Here is a 20,708-nt window from a genome sequence, read left to right as displayed (position 1 = left end):
AGTTCTCACCATGGTAAATCTCCATATCATGTACTATGACAAGACTGGGATCCTAATTAGAACAAAATGTATTCTATGTTTTTATAGTCAAATTATACTTTATTGTCATATATAACTAAAAAGAAAAATTTTAAAAAATTCTCATTTCTCATGTTTTATAGTAACTACTTTCAGGTTTCTGATGTAGAAAAAAGGTTTTATTTAAGGGGCTGGTGGTGTGGTTCAATCATAGTTATGTGTTTAGCATGTGATCTGGATTCAATTCCTCAGCACCAATAAAATGTATGTAAAGGTTTTGTTTATATTATAAAAGTATGTACATGTATGAGCATACTTATATTTTATTCATGTCCTAATGGGATTTTGCCATATATCTTATATCTTACATTTCCATATCAGCTCTTGAGAATTGCTTCCATTTTCACTATAAAGCATTTCCTTATGTGCATTCCATGCTAATAAATTTATAACATATAAGTTGTGTATATTACTCTGAAGAATAGTGATTGGTAAAAGCATATAAATTTCTGTAATGAGTCTCATCTGAAAAGTTGGGAGAGACCTTAGCTTACACTAATGTGTAATTATATACTTGAGACATCTTGGGATGGAAAGAAATAGAACTATATAGGAGTTTGTACAACAAAGAATTATTTAACCAGTTGTTCAAGATGTATAGGATTTGTTCACTGGGGCTTTGGAGGGATCTTGAAGGTGAATATGAAAAACAAGGCCTTAGATGCTCAGTAGTTCTTTTTTTTTAAAGAGAGAAAATTTAATTTTTTTTTAGTTTTCGGTGGACATAGCATCTTTGTATGTGGTGCTGAGGATCAAACCCGGGCCGCACGCATGCCAGGCGAGCGCGCTACCACTTGAGCCACATCCCCAGCCCGCTCAGTAGTTCTTTATGGAACATTCTTATAAGTAAATAAGGCTGGAGATGGATATATTTAAACTTTGCTTTTGATATTCCTTTAACCAGGAATAACTGTCCAGAAAAGTACTAGTTTATGAGAACATAACTCAGATTTAAGAAAGAATATTTATTAAATTTTTCCCTGTGTTGAAAGAAAATTCTCAATGATTTGATAGACACTTAGAATCCCAAATACATTTCTTTGAAGATTCAATATTTTTCTTAATTTTTGAATTCGGTTTCATCAGTAGTTTGCTAAACATTTTGTAGATATATGCTAATTGCCCTATCACTGGAGAAATTTGTCAGTACTACTAGGAAATATTTAAGGAAATATTTTTAAACAAAAGGAAGGTATACTAAATATATATTAGGAAGAAATATTTTCTTTATAATTAAAGGACAGATACTAGATCAGTAATACTCCTCAAATATTACCACTTGACTTAAAAATCAGAACCTTAAATACTCTTAAGTAATATTTAAGCATGCTGTTATGAGAGTAGTTCATCTTATAAGATTTTGTGGAATTAATCCTAAGGCTGAAAGGTGAAAACTTGATTTTTTTAATGCGGAATTCTGTCTAAACTTGGTTTAGGTTTTTTTTTCAGTGATCTGGATGACTTAACATTCAGCCATTTTTCACTTAAGTATAACACATTTACCTTAAGGTTTTCTTCCCTCTCTCAGAAATATTCTCTAAGCCTTAGGAATTTAAGTCATTTAATCAATCTTTCCAGTAAACTTACTTAGATTTGGTAATCAGAGTGTTAATTAACAGTGTATCAGCATTACCAGGGGAGGTTGTTGCAGGGGATGGTGGGAATGGTTATACATCAGTCATGTGAGATGAGATACAGAAGGTTTGTCTGACATAATAGGTTGGAACCTAGATCTTTACAATTAATGTGTAATCGTTTTAAAGGGCTGATGTGTGATGCAGAGATTACTAAACCTTTATTTTTTTAATACCTCCAGGAGCATAAGTACAATAGGTAGCAAATATTTTTTTAACTTGAATTTGATAAAAAAAAAAAATACTGTTAAAAGCGAAGTGGATTTGTTCAAAGATGTCCTGAATAGCCTAAAAGTTCAGCAAAAATTTAACATTTATGATTAAAAGAATTTGAACAAAAGACTTTGGTAACACTATTCCAGCAAATAGGAATTCTTTACTGATGATGTTAATATAATAATTTTTATATCAGATTCTAAAAGCCTACTCTGACATGTTTGTTTTAAGCAATATTCTCCTGAAAAAATATTTTAACACTGATGTTTCTCTCCATAGGTATTTGAAGTTCCTACAACATGGCAGACATTGACAAGTAAGTGGCAAATAGTTGATACTTTTTGAGAGATTTGGCATCACTTTGTATTGTATTGTAGTTAACTTCTGTATACATTATATATATTATGAAAATGTATGGTAATGACTAAAGCTTGATACTTGCTATTATGAAAGTTAGGTACATCACATCAACGAAAAAACACAGTATGTATAATCACTTTTATGGTAAATCATTTGTCAGTGTGTATTCTTAGGAAAGTGCTGAGAACTATAATAGGGCATAAGTACTTGCAGAGTTTTTACCATATGTGTATTTCCTAGAGATTTTCCTACTTTTATTACAATGGGCATATTACAGTGTTTACAAGATGTATATAAAAGGAAGATACACTATAGGTACAAGATGTATATAAAATGTATATATAGAATTTAAACAAAAAGACATAAGCACAAGTAAATTTTAGAACATTATTATTAGAAGCCCCTTTTGCCCTTTCTAACTTGCATTTCCCACCTTTCCTCTTTAGGTATGTAAACACTATCTGGCTTTTGTCTAATTTATTTCTTTGCTTTTCTTTTTTTAGAGTTTTACTACTGATAAATTGTTAATCAATATTTAATTTTGAAGAGCTGAATAGCAAGCCAAACTTAGTTAAGTAAAACAGTATTAACTACTGTTAGTTAAAGGCTCCAAGATAGGACAGTAAAAACAAGAGACTATTTGGGTCATAGTCTGGCTTAAGCTTTTCTGGTTTCCATTTTGGGAAAAACTATAGGGCAAGGTGCTATGCACTTTGAAGTACGTATCTTGGGAAACAGTTTTAAGTTGTGTGGTAGTTTTCTAGTGTGAGTGGATGGATGTCTTGCAGAAATATAATCAGGGAGAATGGAAAAGGATGAGCTGCCCAACATCTGTTGCCTTTGATTTCATAGTAGCTTGCCAGTTCATATAGGTTAAAAAGAACACTTGGGGGTGAGGAAAATGATGGGGTTATTTGTTGCTGTTTTTAGGCATTAGTGCATAGTGGTAGAAGGGCAGATAATTTTACTTCAGGACCAACAACATGCAAGTACACTGGAGAATTTGAGCAAGTATTCCCATGTCTATGTACTGTCTTTAGCATAAAAAAAAATAGAGGCAGCAGGCTTTTTAATGATATTGTCTCTCAAAGTGATTGTGTCTCAAAGACACTGCTCTCATCTGGATTTCTTAACCCTGGTTGTAAGGTTGTCATACTATCTTCCTGGTGTTTCCATTTCTTTCTCTTTGAGTTTGCTATATTCTACACTTTTTCTTTAATTTTCTTATGGTTCTTTAGTACTTTCTTGGAAGAGTGCAAGGGAAGTAGATTATTTTGATACACGATATGATTGAAAATGACTTCTACTTTATGCTTGATAATTAGAATTTTAAGGTAGGAATTATTTTTCATCAGAATTTTGAAGGTGCTACTCCATTGTTATTGTTACCTTGCTTGCATGTTGTGTTGAAGTTAAAAGTTAATTCTTGATTATTTGCATGTGATATTTTTGAAATAATATTTCTGGAAGCTATTATGGCTTTGGAGTTTTGAAAATTTTCTCATTGTTTTGCTTATTCTATCTCTTTGTGTTAGACAGTCAGTGGTGGACCCTTTCAATCCAGCAGTTCAGTAGCTTTTAGTTCTAAGGAATATTCTTGACCCTTTTTTATTCAGTAGCTTTTAGTTCTAAGGAATATTCTTCACCTTTTGGGGGGCTTGTTTCTGTTTTCTCCTTCTGCATATCCTGGTAGATGTCATATGTTTGATAGGTCTTCTAATCACCTCATTTTATTTTTCATCTTAGTTTCTTTGTTCTTTCTGGACAGAACTAAAGAAACCTTGTTTTTCCAGTCTTAGATTTTAAATCTCTATTGTATTTAGTTTCTAAAAGTTCATTTGCTTTTTGTTCCTGATTTTTTTTTTAACCATCCAGTTCCATTTCATTGATGGTAGTATCTTTTCTCTGGATGTTTCTTCCCTCTGTATAATCTATTTGCTCTTTAATTTTCTTTCACCCATTTGTTTTAGTCTCAATAATGTAAGAGATATAAGAGATTTCCTCAAATATATTTGAGTTAGTATTTGGTTATCTGCTCATTAAGATTGGCATTAAGTTGAGGGATTAGGGGTAGGGGCAGTGGGAAAGACATTAAAAAGATGATTAGAAAATTTGAAGGTTGGGTAGGAGGGCTTATTGATTTTGCAATTTTAAAGTAGCATCATTAGAATGGGTATTTATTTTGAGAAGCCCCCAAAATCTCACCGCCCCCCCACCCCCGGTCAGTAGTGATTTCTCCATCTGTAGTGTCTGGGTATAGGCTTGGCTTCCATTCTGTTATGTTAGCAAGCAGTCATGTATCTTAGGTACTCTAAATTGTGTCTGTCTCCCAGTTTAGAAGTTCCATCTTTCAGAGATGAAACTTCCATATTTCTACAAGGGTGGGGTAGAAAATCTAGGGATTTAACTGCTTATTAGTTTTTACCCAGTCCTCTCTTGTTTTAGTCATCTTCAGCCTTAAGCCCTAGTTATAGGAGTATAGTTGATGCTACCAGTTCTTGTTTTTTGAAAACTCTGTATTTGGGTTGTTCTTAGCTTTTTCCACTGTTAACATTTTATTTCTCAAGTGAGGTTGATTATCTGTTGTCTCTTTTCTGGCTTCCAGAGTTTTGCTGCTATTGTCTCCTTGTCTTTCTGTCTGTTGAAACCCTTTTTCATAATGCTAATGGACATTTTGGAGAATTCAGAATTATCATATGAGTTTGTGCAGTACTACCTTATTAACCTGGGAGCCCTCAGTTTGTAAATTTTTAGAAAAATAATAAATTGGTTATGGTGCCTTGATTTCTTTCTCCCCTATTATTTAATTTTAGATACCTCTTAGCCCTCAGTGACTGAGAGAAAGGGCATTTTGTTCTTTAAAGTAGGAGTCAGTGAGCTTTTCTCTGTAAAGGGACCAAAAGAAAATGTTTTAGACATTTTTAGGCCATGTGATTTCTCGTAAATACCCAACTCATGTCATGTAGTATGAAAGCGACTATGGTGATACATAAGTGAATTAGTTTGTCTGTGTTTCAATAAAAATTCCTTTGGTAAAAATAGAAGTGGGAGAGCCAGGCTTGGCGGTGGTGCATGTTTGTAATCCAAGCAATTTGGGAGGCTGAGGCAGGAGGATCACAGGTTGTAGGCTAGTCTTAGCAACTTAGTAAGATCCTGTCTTAATCACAAAGGACTGGGGATATAGTGGTAAAGTGCCCCTTGGGTTTAATCCCCAGTACCCACCCACCCAAATGAAAGTGGGCTGAATTGGGCATCTGACATAGTTTGTGGGCACCTGTGTTTAAAGCCTTAAGATGTGGATGTTCAGTAGATGATTGAAGATATATGGCTGCTCCATGTTGTCTTTAGCTTAGCCTGTGACTCTAAACTCTTAGGCAAGTATACACTTAGGTTTATACCATGCTCGACTATTTCTGCAATGTTTTACTAAGTATAAACCGAGTACTTTGTACAAAGTAAAACAAATTACATGAATCATCATTTCTAAGGGCTGCATTTCTTTCTTTAGTTGACTGGGCCCTAGATTTTGTTAGCTTACCACCTTTTCTATACTTGTGCCTGTATGAGAGTTAGTATTTGTTCCTGTATGAAAAATAATTTTTCAAATGCTGTTTAGACATGAAGCAGCTAAATCTCTAATCCAAATATTAAAATTCAAATTCAAAGACTTGTATCATGACTCTGTTATTGATTTTAGGTATCTTTATCCCCCTTTTTAATGCTAGATATAATCTCATGTTCAAAAACTAGATTTTTGGTGATTCTTTAAGACTTAATGAGAAGGATGCTATCTTTTTACCTTCTCTCAATGAGATCCTCCTGATTTTACTCTAAGTGAGAAGTAGGCTTAGATATCTTAACATTTCTTCTCCATCTCTACTGTGAAGTAAAGAAAAAGGAGAAAAGTCCAAAGATAGTGACTACAGGTTGGTATGGTTGCTCCACCAGCCATCAAGGACTCAAGGTCCTTCTATTTTTCCCAACTCCTTTATACTTATCTTGGTGGCTTACATTTTCTGGGTGTTCATCATTCTGTGTGGCTGCTGGAACTGTAGCAATCAAATCCATATTCTAGGGGGGAAGGAAAGAAGTGAGATTAAAAAAAGGACTTCCTAGCTATCTACTATTCTCTAAGGATTCTTCCTAAGTTCTATTCTACTTCTGCTTTTTTTATCTTACTGCCAAAACAGTCATATTGCCATATTTAGCTACAAGGTAGGCTAGAAAATGGTAGACTTTGTGTTTTGCTTCCTATATAAACTGAGGATGCTCATACTAGGAAGAATGAACTCAGTAGATGATGTTAGGTCAAAAGCATATGCCACCTGAAAGGACATTCCCCTCAGATTGACCAAACTACATTTTTAAAGATGGAAGTATGTACTTTATAATTGGAAGGCAGTTGTGCTCACTACTATATCACCAACACATTTCCCTAAACTTTATAATTGGTTAGATGCTTTTAAATGAAAGTTTATGTACTTCCAGTTAGTTCTTACCTATGAAGTTAAGAAACTGAATTACCTTTTGAATTTCCTATCATCTTTGAAAGAAAGCATATTGATTTAGAAAATGAATTTAAGTTTTTTTATAATTTTTTTTATAATTGGTACATTTGAACCATGGTGTGATACTATGATATTGTAGCAAAGAACAGTCTGAACTTGATCAAGATTTGGATGATGTTGAAGAAGTAGAAGAAGAAGAAACTGGTGAAGAAACAAAAATCAAAGGTATTATTTTAAATTACTTTAGGAGCCAGTGGTGGCTGGCAGTGGACTTCTAGAGGAGAGTAATAAGTACCATTTCATTAAAAAAAAAAAAATGGGGCCCTTCTACGTTGTCCTTTGCCAACTAATCCATACTTCAGTTCAGTAACTTTGTTTGAGAGGGAGGGAGGGAGTGTGTGTGTGTGTGTGTGTGTGTGTGTGTGTGTGTGTAAGAGGGAGGGAGGGAGGATGTGGGGAGAAACAAAAGAGGTAGTCAGGAATGAATGTAATGACTCATCAAAAATCACTCATCAAATCCTTTACTGCTGGGGCAGCACATAGTATGGCTGTACTAAAGAGCTGTGTGGATTTTATCTGAATTTAGAAATGTTTCAGGTGGTGTGGTTGGGGGGACTTTGCTAGTGCTTTAATATGTTTAGTGTTTAATATAGAAAACATGCAGTATGTATGCCTTTCTAAAACTCAACTCTTCCAAACAAGAAGAAAGTAGTTCATTAAATGTAGATAAAAATCATTCAAAATTTACTTTAGCACATAATTTTAAAACGAGTGGCAGTAGTAGGGAATTGTGCTGCTCTAGGTATACCCTGTTATCTGGGCCAAAAATATTGAAGCACCAGATGACTCATGTTTTCATTTTTAAACAAGAGATGAAAGTAAATTGTGACAGGATTGTAGAACTTATAGCTTTCATCTTTCAATGTTTTTTTTAAACAGATACGAGACTTGAGTCCTCAGTGGACGTTATTGATGTTTCTAAAATGCCTTTTAGTTACTGTATGTTATCCAGTGATTTAATTAATATCAGAAGTAATTTGACCTTCTGGAACATAATTGGGAAAAATTAATGGCAATTTTGTATAATATCTATATAGGTAAATACAGAAAGAGCAATATTATTTGTTTTGCATAAATTTGGCTTAGATTTGGACTGAATAATTTTTAAAAAATACAATAATAATCAAATCTTGTTTGGCTTCAGTTATACCTTTGACTGTTTCAACTATTAACTTCCTTTGTATACACACAAGTATATTACACAAATATGAACATCCAGGTCATTCCTCCATCTTTATCCCAGGCTGTCACTATATTTGTTTTTGACGTGTTGTATGCCTTCAAAGGACTGTCAACAGTATTAGATAGGCATCTGGATGAAGCTTTGAGCTTTCCAAAGTACAAGGTGGGTGAAACAAGGTACTAGGAAGAATAGGAAATGAGAGAGAATATTGTTCTGAGCTTTCCTGAACATTGGGTTTTCCTACAGTGTGTTTTCTTTAGCTTACCCTGCCCATTTCTTATTACACAAGCATTTTATATATAGGCCAATTAGGAAAACTTCACGATTGGACTATCCTGTTAAAAAAGCTTAATACATTTTTATAAAAGCCTTCTTTCAATGCCCCCCCCCCTTTTTTTTAAAGCGCGTCAGCTGACTGTTCAGATGATGCAAAATCCTCAGATTCTTGCAGCTCTTCAAGAAAGACTTGATGGTCTGGTAGAAACACCAACAGGATACATTGAAAGGTACAAGTTCTTTTTCATCCTCCTTATTTATCTTTTCTATAATCAGCATTGCAGGTATATCTGTTTTTTTAAACCATCTAAGATTTATGTATGCAATAGTGGAAACCTAATGTCTACTAGTACCTAGTATAGGATTATTGGAAGTTTAGAATTTTGCTTTAGAACCACCCATTTAGAGTTGATCTTTTAAAGTTTGTTTTAGTTTAAGTCCACAGGAGATACACTGATCTTAACCATTTCTGAGATTTGTTTAGTGGTTTGTTAGAAGTGCATAGATTTAGAAGGATCATTTCTTATATTTCATTAGTGACATAATAATTAACAATATCCTGAATATCTTATTAAACTTACAACTCAGCTTTATGATTTTAAGATCCAGTTATATTGAATATGGGTCTTATGTATCTAGTACATAAGTAGGTAGTATCTAGTATATCACTACCTACTAGCTTCTAAATGTTTGGTTCTCTGTGGTATGTGTCCACTGTTTTTTGTTTGTTTGTTTTTTGAACCTTTTGATGGACTTCTCTTCATCAACACAGATTCAATTGTGATAGGCATCCTGTGCATCTCCTTTAAAGAAATCGTGCATATTTTCTTTGGGATGTGTACATTATGTATAGTGGGATCATTAGTACTGTAGGAGATGCAAGCTTTCGGTATTTCTAGCATGATTTCCAGAAATACTGTGCCCCGTGCATGAGGATTGCTTTATCTTTGTGTCTCTGCCAACAGTTGGCATCATCCAGATTTATAGGGTTTTTTAAATTTTTATTTTTAAACCAAATTAAGAGTTATGGGCTCACTTTGTTGTATTTTCTGATTGTTCATGAATTTTGAGCTGCTTTTTATAAAGATAGTGAGACTTTTAGATTTCCTATTTGCACCCTTTGTCCATTTTCCTATTGGGGTTACTGTCTTGTTTCGTAGAATTCCTTTTGTATTCTAGATGCTGTTATTCCCATATTGGCTTTAGGTATTATAAACAATATTTTGTATAATTTCTATTAAGTTTTATCTTTGGAGTCTTCCATTAAACAAATCCTTAATTATTTTTTAAATTTTTGCCTGTGGCTTCGAGTTTTGAAATGTATAGAAGTCTTTTGTAGTTCCTTCCACATTTCCTATTCACTAATAGTTTTACCTTTGACATTTAGGTCTTTGATCTCTCTAGAAGCCACCTTTGTATTTGGTGTGAGTACACATCCGTGCCCTACCCCAGGGGGCTAGGTTTTAGAACACTAAACTATAACTTCTTTCCCCCATTTCACTTGTGTACCCCTCCACATTTATTGCATTTCACGTTCTTATAAACGCTTGCATTTGTCTTTGAGCAGCACTTCCTTTCATTGGTCTTTCTGTCTTTTTGTTATTTTCACAGTGTAGTCATGTCTTAATATCTAGTAGGACAAGTTGCTTCCTTACATACCCTCCCACCCCCAGACACAATATTCTACACTCTCTTGTTTCATGAGTCTTTTTGTGTATTCTTTCGTCATTTTCATAACTTCATTACTCTGACTTTATAGTATATCTTCTTATCTGACAAGGCAAGTTGCTTCTTTCCATCTTTCCCCATCCCCAAACATAATCATAAAATTGACACAACATTACCACATATTTGACAATTAAGTTCATCAGAATTCCCAAAATTTTAAAAATTTAAAAACACTAAAATTTTGATAGGAATTACAATTTGTAGATTAATAAGAGAAGTGTATCTTTAATATTGCATATTTATATTGTATTCTGGGTCTTATAATTTCACTTTATCAGAGAGGTTTTTTTTTTTTCAGACATTTCTGTGTATTTTAAATGTGTTGCTTCCTTAAATTTTATTTTGTTGTAGTTTTGGCTGACTGTTCCTGATATACAGAGGCATGCTATCGATTTTTTTATTATTGTTGTTTTAATGTTGATCTTCTATCCAGTAACATTACTGAATTTGTTTTTGTAATTATGTTCTCCCACCAGGCCTGACAAAAGAGCTTATCTGCAAATAATGGCAGTTTTAGCTCAAATCTTCTACCTTAGATCATACTGTATTCTTCTGTCTTTAAATACTGTATTAAACATTAGCATTACAGATGAGCATCTTTATCTTATTTCTAGTCATATTGGGAATTAATATAAAAACTCCATTATATTCAGCCCCCCCCCCCCCCCCTTAAGTTTGTCACAGGTAATTGAAGCCAGGGCCCTTGCACATACTATATAGGTGCTCTACCTCTGAGCTACATCTTCAGTCTTCAGTTTCTATTTATTTAATCCATCCTTTCCTGTGTTCATTCAAATGCTTTTTCCTGGAATCTGTTCAGTATATAATAATGTATGTTTTGGTAATACATATTTTAGATATCAAACTAGCCATCTTCCTGGAATAAACTTAATTATCATGTGTTACATTGCTGTATAGTTATAATTCTGTTTTTATTCATTAGTGAAATAGCTTGTGTTCATATGTGTGCATGGATGTATATTTGTGCTTCCACAAAGAAACTTTCACAGAGTGATAATATTTATCAGGCTTTGGAGTCAAGACTCAAACTCCCTAATAAATGAATGCAGCTGCAATTACTTTTTTAATTCTGTGATTTGAAACACCTTAGTAAAATAGGAATTCATTCTTCCTTGAACATTTGGTACAACTCTTCTAAATTATACTTGGGGCTTTTGGAGTTTGGGGATTAGAGCTCTTGGAATTTGAGGCCACCATTTTTGGTTATAGACATATAGATAGGTATTATTATACCTTTATTTTATTTATTTATTTTTATGTGGTGCTGAGGATTGAACCCAGTGCCTTACGGGCTAGGCAAGTGCTCTATCACTGAGCTACAACCCTAGCCCCTGGGCCACCATTTTTTCCTTTTAACATAGTTTATTCACATTCTTTTTTGTGTCTATTAAGAGTTTTATCTTCTAAACTGGTATGTATTTTATCTGGGTTTTAAATTGACTAGTATAGTTTATGATAAATTTTGAAAAGTATTATTTTCCTTTTTATAATCTTTTCATTTTGCTTTTCAATTTGTTTCACTAGTTGTGTTGGTCTTGGTAATGTTTCTTAAAACCTTAGTTTTGCTTTTCATTTCCTTTTACATATTTTTGTTTAATCAAAATTATATTACTCTTATTGATTTCTGGCTTTAATGTTAACATGTATTTGTTTAGTTTGCTCTATTCCTTTTTACAGTTTGGTTTATTTGATTTGTAAAAATCTCTTTTATTGCCTTAACACTTTTATATTTGTCGGGTATGAAGACATGCTGAAATTAATAGCTCAGGCTTATTTTATTGTTCAGGTTCTCATCGTTTCTGCTTATTGAGTACCTGCTTAATCTAAGTTTCTTGGAACAATATGTTAAAGATCTCTAGTTTATCTGTTTTTTTTTTCTATAATCCTGTCAGTTTTGGGTTGGTACATTTTGAAGCTGTATTATTAGATATTTGCTGTTTGTAATGTATATATCTTGTTCTTTTGTACTGAGGTATTCACTTGTACTTAGCTTTTTTTTTCCTTGCCATAAATTCTGTTCCCCCCCCCTTAATATTATGATAGCTATCTCAGCTTTCTTTTATTTATTTATTTTTTTAAGACTGACATTTCTTTTTTGTCTTCTTGTATGGATATTTGCTTCTTTGTGAGTAAGTTCAACTTCATGCTTCTTGAAAATTACATTCTCTTTGAATTTACCACTGACATTTTTCTCTATTTTTAAATTTTTTTGTACTTATTTCTTTTTATCATCCTCCTATACTTTCCATCAGGCTGTCTTCTGATGGTTTTGAAGTTAATACATTCTGTTTTAAGTTATAGTAATGTATCATAACTTAATACCTAGGTTTTTGTACCCCTGTTTGTTTATTAAATTTACTGTTAATATAAAAATTTAAGCTGGTTGATCACCTATATCTTATGGAATTACCTGTGTTCTTGTTTTACCTTCTCAAGAATTTTCTTTAATATATGTATGTATGGCCTTCAAGCCTGATTTAAATTGCTTTCATATGTGAATAATTTGGCCATAAAATTTTAGATTGATAGTTCTTAAAACTTTTAAAAATTAGGGCTGGGGTTGTGGCTCAGTGGTAGAGCACTTGCCTAGCATGTGTGAGGCACTGGGTTTGATACTCAGCACCACATATAAATAAATAAATTAAACAAAGGTATTGTCCATCTACAACTAAAAATTTTTTTAATTACAATTAAGTTTTTTCTCATAATGTTTCTTATGAAACCTAGCATTATCAGTCTGACTCCTTTTGATGATTATTTGCTTTTTTCTATTGAACACCTTTATAATTTTCTTTTATTTTTGATATTAATAAATACCACTGATGAGTAAGGATTTTCTCAAGAAAAGGGAAATTGTAATCATTTCTTGTAATAGTCAACCCCCTACTGTTTAGCTGTTGCTACTTTTTTTTTTTTTTTTTTTTTTTTTGCCAGACGCCACCCTTCGGTGTAGAAACGTGCCCCCAGGCAGAGCGGATCCTCTTGGAGTGGGAAAGGGAGGCTTCCTGCAGGCCTGATGGGGACCCTTGGTCCCAAGAATCTGGAGGCAGATGAGCAGAGGTGGCACGGCCTCTGTGGCTGGTTGGGACCCTGTGTTCCACGCCCTCTGGTTGCTCTTAGGTTGCAAAGGGGGACCTTAGGGACATTGCAGTTGTTGATCAGGTCCAAGCTACCTGCAGCTGACCACCACCACATGCTGGGCTTTCAGGATACTCTGTGAGCAGTGGTGTCTGCCTTCCCACAAGCCTGACCTCTGGGTGTCCTGATGGCTTCCTGGGCTGGTGCCTAGAGAGAGCCTGCTCAATTCCTGGGCTGGGGGCCACAGATGGTGGGTCAGAGCCCTGTGTCTGTGTATATTGTCTGGTCATTGTCCCTTTGTAAATTCAGTCTCTTTACTTCTAGAAATTTCTAAGAAAATAATCATCAAGGTATGTAAAGATGTTAATGGAAGAATTGTCTCTAATTTAGAAAATCAAAACAACCCTGATTTGCCATAATGATCTGGTTAAATACATCACACTGTATCCATGTAATATTACGTAACTACTGTTTTTGGATGATGTAGAAGAATATCTAGAGATATTAAATATTGTAATGCATTAAGGTAATTACAATAGGTATAAGAGCATCTTTATTACTACTTCATTTTATTTTTTTTATTTTGAATATTTTATTATTATTTTTTTTTTCCCCAGTTTTTTCTTCTTTTTTTTTATTGGTTGTTCACAACATTACAAAGCTCTTGACATATCATATTTCATACATTAGATTGAAGTGGGTTATGAACCCCCAATTTTACCCCAAATGCAGATTGCTACTTTTTTGTCATCCATAACTCATATCTTTTCAATTTTACTTAATGCTGTCTTCTGAGAGAACTTTTCAACCTCATGAACTTTTTTTTTTTTTTTTTTTTTTTTGCTTTTGGGCTCAGGCATCTTGGGTAGTGTCATTTACTCAAAATAAACATTGGTGGGAAGAATGAAGGTCAGAAGTAGTCTATGGCATTTTCTAGGAGAGGGGATAACTTGAATGCACTTGGAGCCTAAGACTCAGAGTTGGTTGACAATTCCAGGCAATTATTCTGGTTTGCTTGGGGGAGAAGCAGTCTCCTTTGGTGTCTGATCTATTATACCTAGATAGATAGGTAAAGGAGTGAAGTAGTCTGGCTTTGACTGACACTCTAGGAACTCTGGCATTGGGCTCTTTTGAATGATACAAGACAGTATTGCAAGGCAAGAGCAGAGATTTTAAATTTTTCTTTGCAAAAATGATTTTTTCTGCCTATCTTCAATGCTACATACTCTAGCCATCCCCTCCCCAGATTGCAAACCACCTTATCACCCTATACCAGTTAAATAGCCTTTGATATTACTCAGAAGTGACTTATAGAGTGTGTGTGTATGTATATGTGTCTGTGTGCATGGGCACCTGCAATAGTAGTTTTCTCTTTGGTGGCAAAATTTCTAGAGGCAATTTTGGGGTAGGAGAGAAAGCCAGAAGCCCATGGTAGTTTACCATATTGACAGAATATTGTTTTTAACTTTTAATTATAAAATAGAAAATTTATCTTTCAGTATTTTTTGTTTCTAATAATCTTAACTAAAGTAGTGGTTAAGTATGAGAATTGTTTGATCCACAAAAATTTGTTTGTGGTAGTAAATTTTAACTTGGATTCTGCATCTGTTGCATAGATTCCCTGAAATTAGGTAAATTTTGAGTGACATTTCTTTGGGTAGTAGAGGGGTTCATAAATTTGATTTATAACCTAAGTATAACTTTAAAAATCAGTGGCCCATAGGATATCGTATATGAATTGTTTCTCATTAGATCTGTTAAAAGTTTATGCCCTCTGTTGATAATTTAATTAAATAGAAAGTAATACTATATTCTTTTCTTTAAAGTAAATATTCTGTGCTTTCCCCAAATTGGTACAAGTGAGACAGATATGAGAAAAAAAAAAAATTCAAGTAGTCATTGTTAATCATTTCAGTTGCCTTCAATGACAAGTCCAGCTCTGAACTTGATTACAATTTAAAGACGTTAGGGTTGACAATATGATTTATAATACAAACTTACTTTACCTGGTTTTATATAGTCTAGGGTCAATATACTTATCTTTTAGGTTTAATTTCTTTTAATATACTTTTACTTCAAATAGGAACTTATTCATTCACTGACTCCTTTGCTTCAATTTCATGATGATTAAAGAAGTGTGATTTGTGTGTTACTATGATGCTATGTAACTTGTATGTGACCTTTCAGCTTGCCTAGGGTAGTTAAAAGACGAGTGAATGCTCTCAAAAACCTTCAAGTTAAATGTGCACAGATAGAAGCCAAATTCTATGAGGAAGTTCATGATCTTGAAAGGAAGTATGCTGTTCTCTATCAGCCTCTATTTGATAAGGTAATAGTTCTCTCTTTACTACTTTATTTAAAATTAGTACAAGCTCTGGAAATATAAACACTCTTGGAGGTGGGTTAGTCTTTGTACAGCTTACTAAAGTGGGTGTTAGAGGTACTTGGGGAAACCATCAATAGTAACAGTTAAGGTTGTGGTATGTTTGTTAATTAAATCTATAAGAGTCCTTAGTGAGAAACCATTAGTTTTACTTGTTACAAGTGTGTTTATGAAAGCTTTTTTTTTTTTTTTAAAGCGATTTGAGATCATTAATGCAATTTATGAACCTACAGAAGAAGAATGTGAATGGAAACCAGATGAAGAAGAGGAAATTTCGGTTAGTACCAACTTTCTTTTAGTATATTTTTACAGTTGTCAGAAATATTAGAATTGTTAGGAAATGTTTTCTTTTATAAAATGCATATTGTGGATGAACCACTTCAACCTGGCACCAGCTGTACCCAATATCATTTTTTCCTTGTGTTTTTGCAGTATTTCAAGCTTATAGATTTATAGTGTGTTCTTTTGAACTTTGTGATGACAGACAAAAGACTGTTTCCATTTTTCTATTGGAAACTTAAGTAACTTGCAACAGATAATGACAGAACTGACACCAATCCAGTGTTGTGTTTTTTTGACCCTGCTTTTCTCTAGCATAGCTATTTTAAATGTTAATTGATAAAGAGAATATAATATTTTAAGAACATGTCAAGGTAAGGCATTAGACAAGTTACTATTTTGTTAGCTTTTCCTTTTTACTCTATTTTTAAAGTCTTTGTTTTTCATTTATCTTCCTAAAATGGTTTTCCTGATTCTAATAGTTTTTTTTTTTTTTTTTTTTTTTTGGGAGAGGTGTGGTAGCTGTTATTTTGTTGAAATTAAGGTTTAGAATGGATAAATAGCAGTCTTTACACAATAAAACTAGAAGTTCATTGACTAAAAGTTAACTATTGGTGATAATAGATTTATTATTTCAGTATCTAGTTCACTGTAAGTTAAAGAGAATGTTATATATGACAGTAGAATGCATTACAATTCATATTACTTGTAAAGACAACAAGTTTTCATATCTCTGCTTGTACACAAAGTAGAGTCACATCCTTTATTTCTTCATATATGTACTTAGGGTAATGATGACCATCATATTCCACCATCTTTCCCACCCCTCCCTCCCTTTTTCCCCTTTGCCCTATCTAGAGTTTATTTAATCTTCATATCCCCCCACGCCCACCCCACTCCCTGCAGCATATTATGGATTACCATCCTTAAATCAGAGAAATCATTTGGTTTTTTGGGATTGGCTAATTTCACTTAGCATTATATTCTCCAGCTTTATCCATTTACCTGCAAATGCCATGATTTTATTCTTTTAATGCTGAATAATATTCCACTGTGTATACATACCACTTTAGGTATTCAATAATATATATATATATATATACTATCACTTATCAAGGAGGAGCTGAAAGAAAAGGCCAAGATAGAAGATGAGAAAAAAGATGAAGAAAAAGAAGACCCTAAAGGAATTCCTGAATTTTGGTTGACTGTTTTTAAGAATGTTGACTTGCTCAGTGACATGGTTCAGGTAATTTTAGTCATAAAAATACCAGTTTACCTGCCCGGGTAAACCTTTGAATTTTATATGGTTCTGGTGATTGTTCTCTTTAAAGGCTTGTTTTTTTGAAGTAGCAGTCATCCATAGAAGGAAAATTACAGTTTTGATGAGTGTAATCTTTCAAATATTAGATAATGAAAGAGATCTCATTAATAATTGGTCAGTATTGACCGGGCACTTTCTCATACCTTCTTTATTTTGCTTAATTTTGAGATAGCAAATGGGAGGGAATCTTAATTGCAATTGTATTGCTGTCAAGACCTTTCAGTCTGAAATCAGAACAATTTCAAGTGAAATTTGCATTCTTATTCTCTGGAAAACCAATACAGATATTACTTTTTTGGGAGATATTGCTTCTCAAGCATTTCTTTGAACCCCTACCATCTGTATTATAGTACTTGTTGCCATGTCTTTTGGTTGTTGGAAGTCTTGTGAAGAAAAAAATGGTCTCAATATAATGATTGCTTACTGCATTTATACTTTAACAAAAAGAAAAGGAAAAGGCAGCAGTTATAATCAAGAAACATTTTTAAAGTAGAGATGCCTTATTTTAGATTTGGTATTGTATTTTTTAGACTATTCAGCTTGTATGATGATTTGTCTCTGTTTAGTCACTTTTTCTATACCAGTGGATATAGAACTATAGTATAAAGTGACTTCAGTATAGGCCATAATCTGGAGAGTCCTAAGGTTTATAATTGTCATATAAAACTTTGCTGTGAAAGATATTACATCCTAGCTAGGGTTCATGTAGTAACAGAACATGGATTCAGAAATGCCATGTTAGATACTCATTTTTTTTTTATTATTTTAATTTTTAGGAACATGACGAACCTATTCTGAAGCACTTGAAAGATATTAAAGTGAAGTTCTCAGATGCTGGCCAGCCTATGGTAAAAGAACTTTGAAATATTTTCAATTTTGTAACATGCTAACAGGTAGATAAAAGAAAGTTTTTAAAATTAGGTGCCATTCAAGAGTTAGAGATGGAAGTGAGACGGAACTGATAACTTGTTACTCTTAATTGTATTAAATATTTGGATATTGCCATTGTTTATGCTGTTTTCCTTTCCCATCCTATGAATTTCCACTTGTTTTTAAAATACAGTTAATGATCCTGGATTAAAGTGGATTAAAAAAATAATGGCAAGGTAATATTAATAAGTAAATTCTTAGTCATTAAAAATCATGTGCATAGGAATTTCATAAAATGTATGATATTAGAGGGTCCCTACTCCTCCTCGAGAAAAGATTAGCTAACAATCTCTCCTAAAAATTGGCAATATTATAACTATAGTCTATAGATTGTTAAGGTTGAGCTTTTGCTTGTGTCAAATTCTAGTCTCATTTAAAAGCCTGTTTTGGGAGAGGTTTAGAAAAAAGGGGGACTTGGTCAGACCGTTTACTTAAGTGTGATAGTTGTAAATTGAAACTATATTCATTTTATTTGTGCCTTGTTTTGCTTTTAACATGTTTCAAAATTAGGAAAACATTTAAAATTTTGTATATGCTTATTAAAAACCATAGATTAAGCTGGGTGCTGTGGCGCATGCCTGTAATCCCAGTGGTTCAGGAGTAGGCAGGAGTATTGCGAGTTCAAAGCCAGCCTCAGCAAAAGCAAGGTGCTAAGCAACTCAATGAGACCCTGTCTCTAAATGAAAATACAAAATAGGGTGGGGGATGTGGCTCAGAGGTTGAGTGCCCCTGAGTTCTATCTCGAGTACCCCCACCCCCCAAAAAAATACACTAAACCATAGATTAAGCTATTTACTTATGCACTGAAATTCACAGTGTAAGAGTTAAATTAATTTTTATGCTTTTTTTTTTTTTTTAAGAGTTTTATCTTAGAATTTCACTTTGAACCCAATGAATATTTCACAAATGAAGTGTTGACAAAGACATACAGGATGAGGTCAGAACCAGATGATTCTGATCCCTTTTCTTTTGATGGACCCGAAATTATGGGTTGTACAGGGTAAGTTAATTTTACTACTTTCACAGTGTTTGTTTTAGTTAGCGATTTTCAATGCTGTGACTCAAAACCTGACAAGAACAGCTTTATAGGAGGAAAAGTTTTTAGGACTCTCAGTTTCCGAGGTCTCAGTCTGTAGACAGCTAACACCATTCCTTGGGGCTTGAAGACAGGCAGAACATCACTGAGGAGGGGAGCAGCTCACATCACAATCAGAAAGCAGAGAGACTCCACTTACCAGATATGAAATATATGCCCCAAAGGCACATCCCTAGGGACCTACCTCCCCCAGCCACACTGTATTGGTTTTCACCTTCCACCCAGTTAATTGCACCAGGGGATTAATTCACTGATTGGGTTAGGGCTCTCAAAACCAACCATTCTCCTCTAAGCTTTCTTGCATTGTCTTACATGAGCTTTTGGGGGACATCTCACATCCAGACCATAATAACGTTATATCTCTTTGTTGTACTTATTATTTGTGATACTTGGTATTTCTATTGTGTGTACTTGATGCATACATATGTGTGTTATTTATTGCCAAACATTTCAGTACAATGTTTTGTCCAATTTTCCTATGATTTTTTTTGCCATGACAGCAACACATTTCTCTGCAGAGGAGTGCACTATTATCTTTATTATACTGTGTTTTTGCTAATTATAAGTATATTTAAAAAATGTTTAGAAATAAAATGTCTCTCATTATGCTGCTATAGAAAGTATTTAATAAGCCAATTATCTTCTCTCAAATTTGATATTAAAATAGAACAGTTCTAAAAAATTCAAAGTGTGCTGTTTCCTCCTTTGTTTTGTTAGGTGCCAGATAGATTGGAAAAAAGGAAAGAATGTCACTTTGAAAACTATTAAGAAGAAGCAGAAACACAAGGGACGAGGGACAGTTCGTACCGTGACTAAAACAGTTTCCAATGATTCTTTCTTTAATTTTTTTGCCCCTCCTGAAGGTAAGTAGAGGTTCAGTTTTGATATTGGCGACTATTTTATTATGAAATTTGTTTAGTTTCTTACTCATTTGCATTTCTTTTTCTCAAATTTTCAGTTCCTGACAGTGGAGATCTGGTAAGTTGAATTTTTATTGAGCTGTTTATTACATATACATATAAAAGTAAAGCATTGGTCTTCAAAAGTGGACAGTGTGGTCACTGCTAGCATTTGTTTTAGACAGTTTTTTTCTATTAGGGCTTTAATTTTTAAAACTCTTAATGAAAGCAGAATGCATTCTACTATGAAAATTTTTTTGTTTGTTATGCCAATGGATATATGATTTCATATGGTGACTATATGTGGCCTGTGGCTAAAAACCAAAAATGTGTACAAAATGATCTAATGAAAACCGTGAATAAGTCCTTACAGGAGGGTAGGCCAGTTAATGTTTTGAATTTGCTTTTCTGTTGACCATGTGTTTGAATTTAAATTAATTGAGATAGTTTTAAATAGTTTTATGTTTGTGGGAAAGTAAATATTATGTTAATTTGAATACTTTAGAACTGGAACACTCTTGACTGAGGCATAAGCCATATTGCAAATGGCAAAAAGTATTTCTGTCTGAAAAGAATATTAACTGGCCTATTAAAAACATCCTTTATAGGACAAACGATGGGAATGTAAATCAGTGTGTGAATTTTAGTAAGAACTACT

General features: G+C 33.5%; 1 protein-coding gene across 4 annotated transcripts in view; it reads left to right on the top strand.

The window, feature by feature from the left end:
• Positions 1-20,708, top strand: part of NAP1L1 (nucleosome assembly protein 1 like 1) — a 32,845-nt gene that overhangs the window by 7,759 nt on the left and 4,378 nt on the right. For 3 of the 4 annotated variants that reach the window (XM_081311222.1, XM_081311221.1, XM_081311223.1), the window contains exons 2-11: positions 2,208-2,244; positions 6,936-7,021; positions 8,443-8,545; positions 15,330-15,471; positions 15,722-15,802; positions 16,922-17,050; positions 17,902-17,973; positions 18,916-19,055; positions 19,869-20,014; positions 20,110-20,129. In XM_081311222.1, coding sequence (XP_081167348.1) covers positions 2,228-2,244; positions 6,936-7,021; positions 8,443-8,545; positions 15,330-15,471; positions 15,722-15,802; positions 16,922-17,050; positions 17,902-17,973; positions 18,916-19,055; positions 19,869-20,014; positions 20,110-20,129 — 936 coding nt within the window. In that variant the 5' untranslated portion in view covers positions 2,208-2,227. The remainder of the gene's footprint in view (positions 1-2,207; positions 2,245-6,935; positions 7,022-8,442; positions 8,546-15,329; positions 15,472-15,721; positions 15,803-16,921; positions 17,051-17,901; positions 17,974-18,915; positions 19,056-19,868; positions 20,015-20,109; positions 20,130-20,708) is intronic. The other variant, XM_081311224.1, reaches the window with a different exon arrangement.

The sequence above is a fragment of the Spermophilus citellus genome, assembly GCF_964194105.1.
Source record: "Spermophilus citellus genome assembly, chromosome: 10".
Taxonomy (NCBI): domain Eukaryota; kingdom Metazoa; phylum Chordata; class Mammalia; order Rodentia; family Sciuridae; genus Spermophilus; species Spermophilus citellus.
The sequence above is the reverse complement of the archived record's forward strand: the minus strand, read 5'-3'. Positions and strand labels throughout refer to the sequence as shown.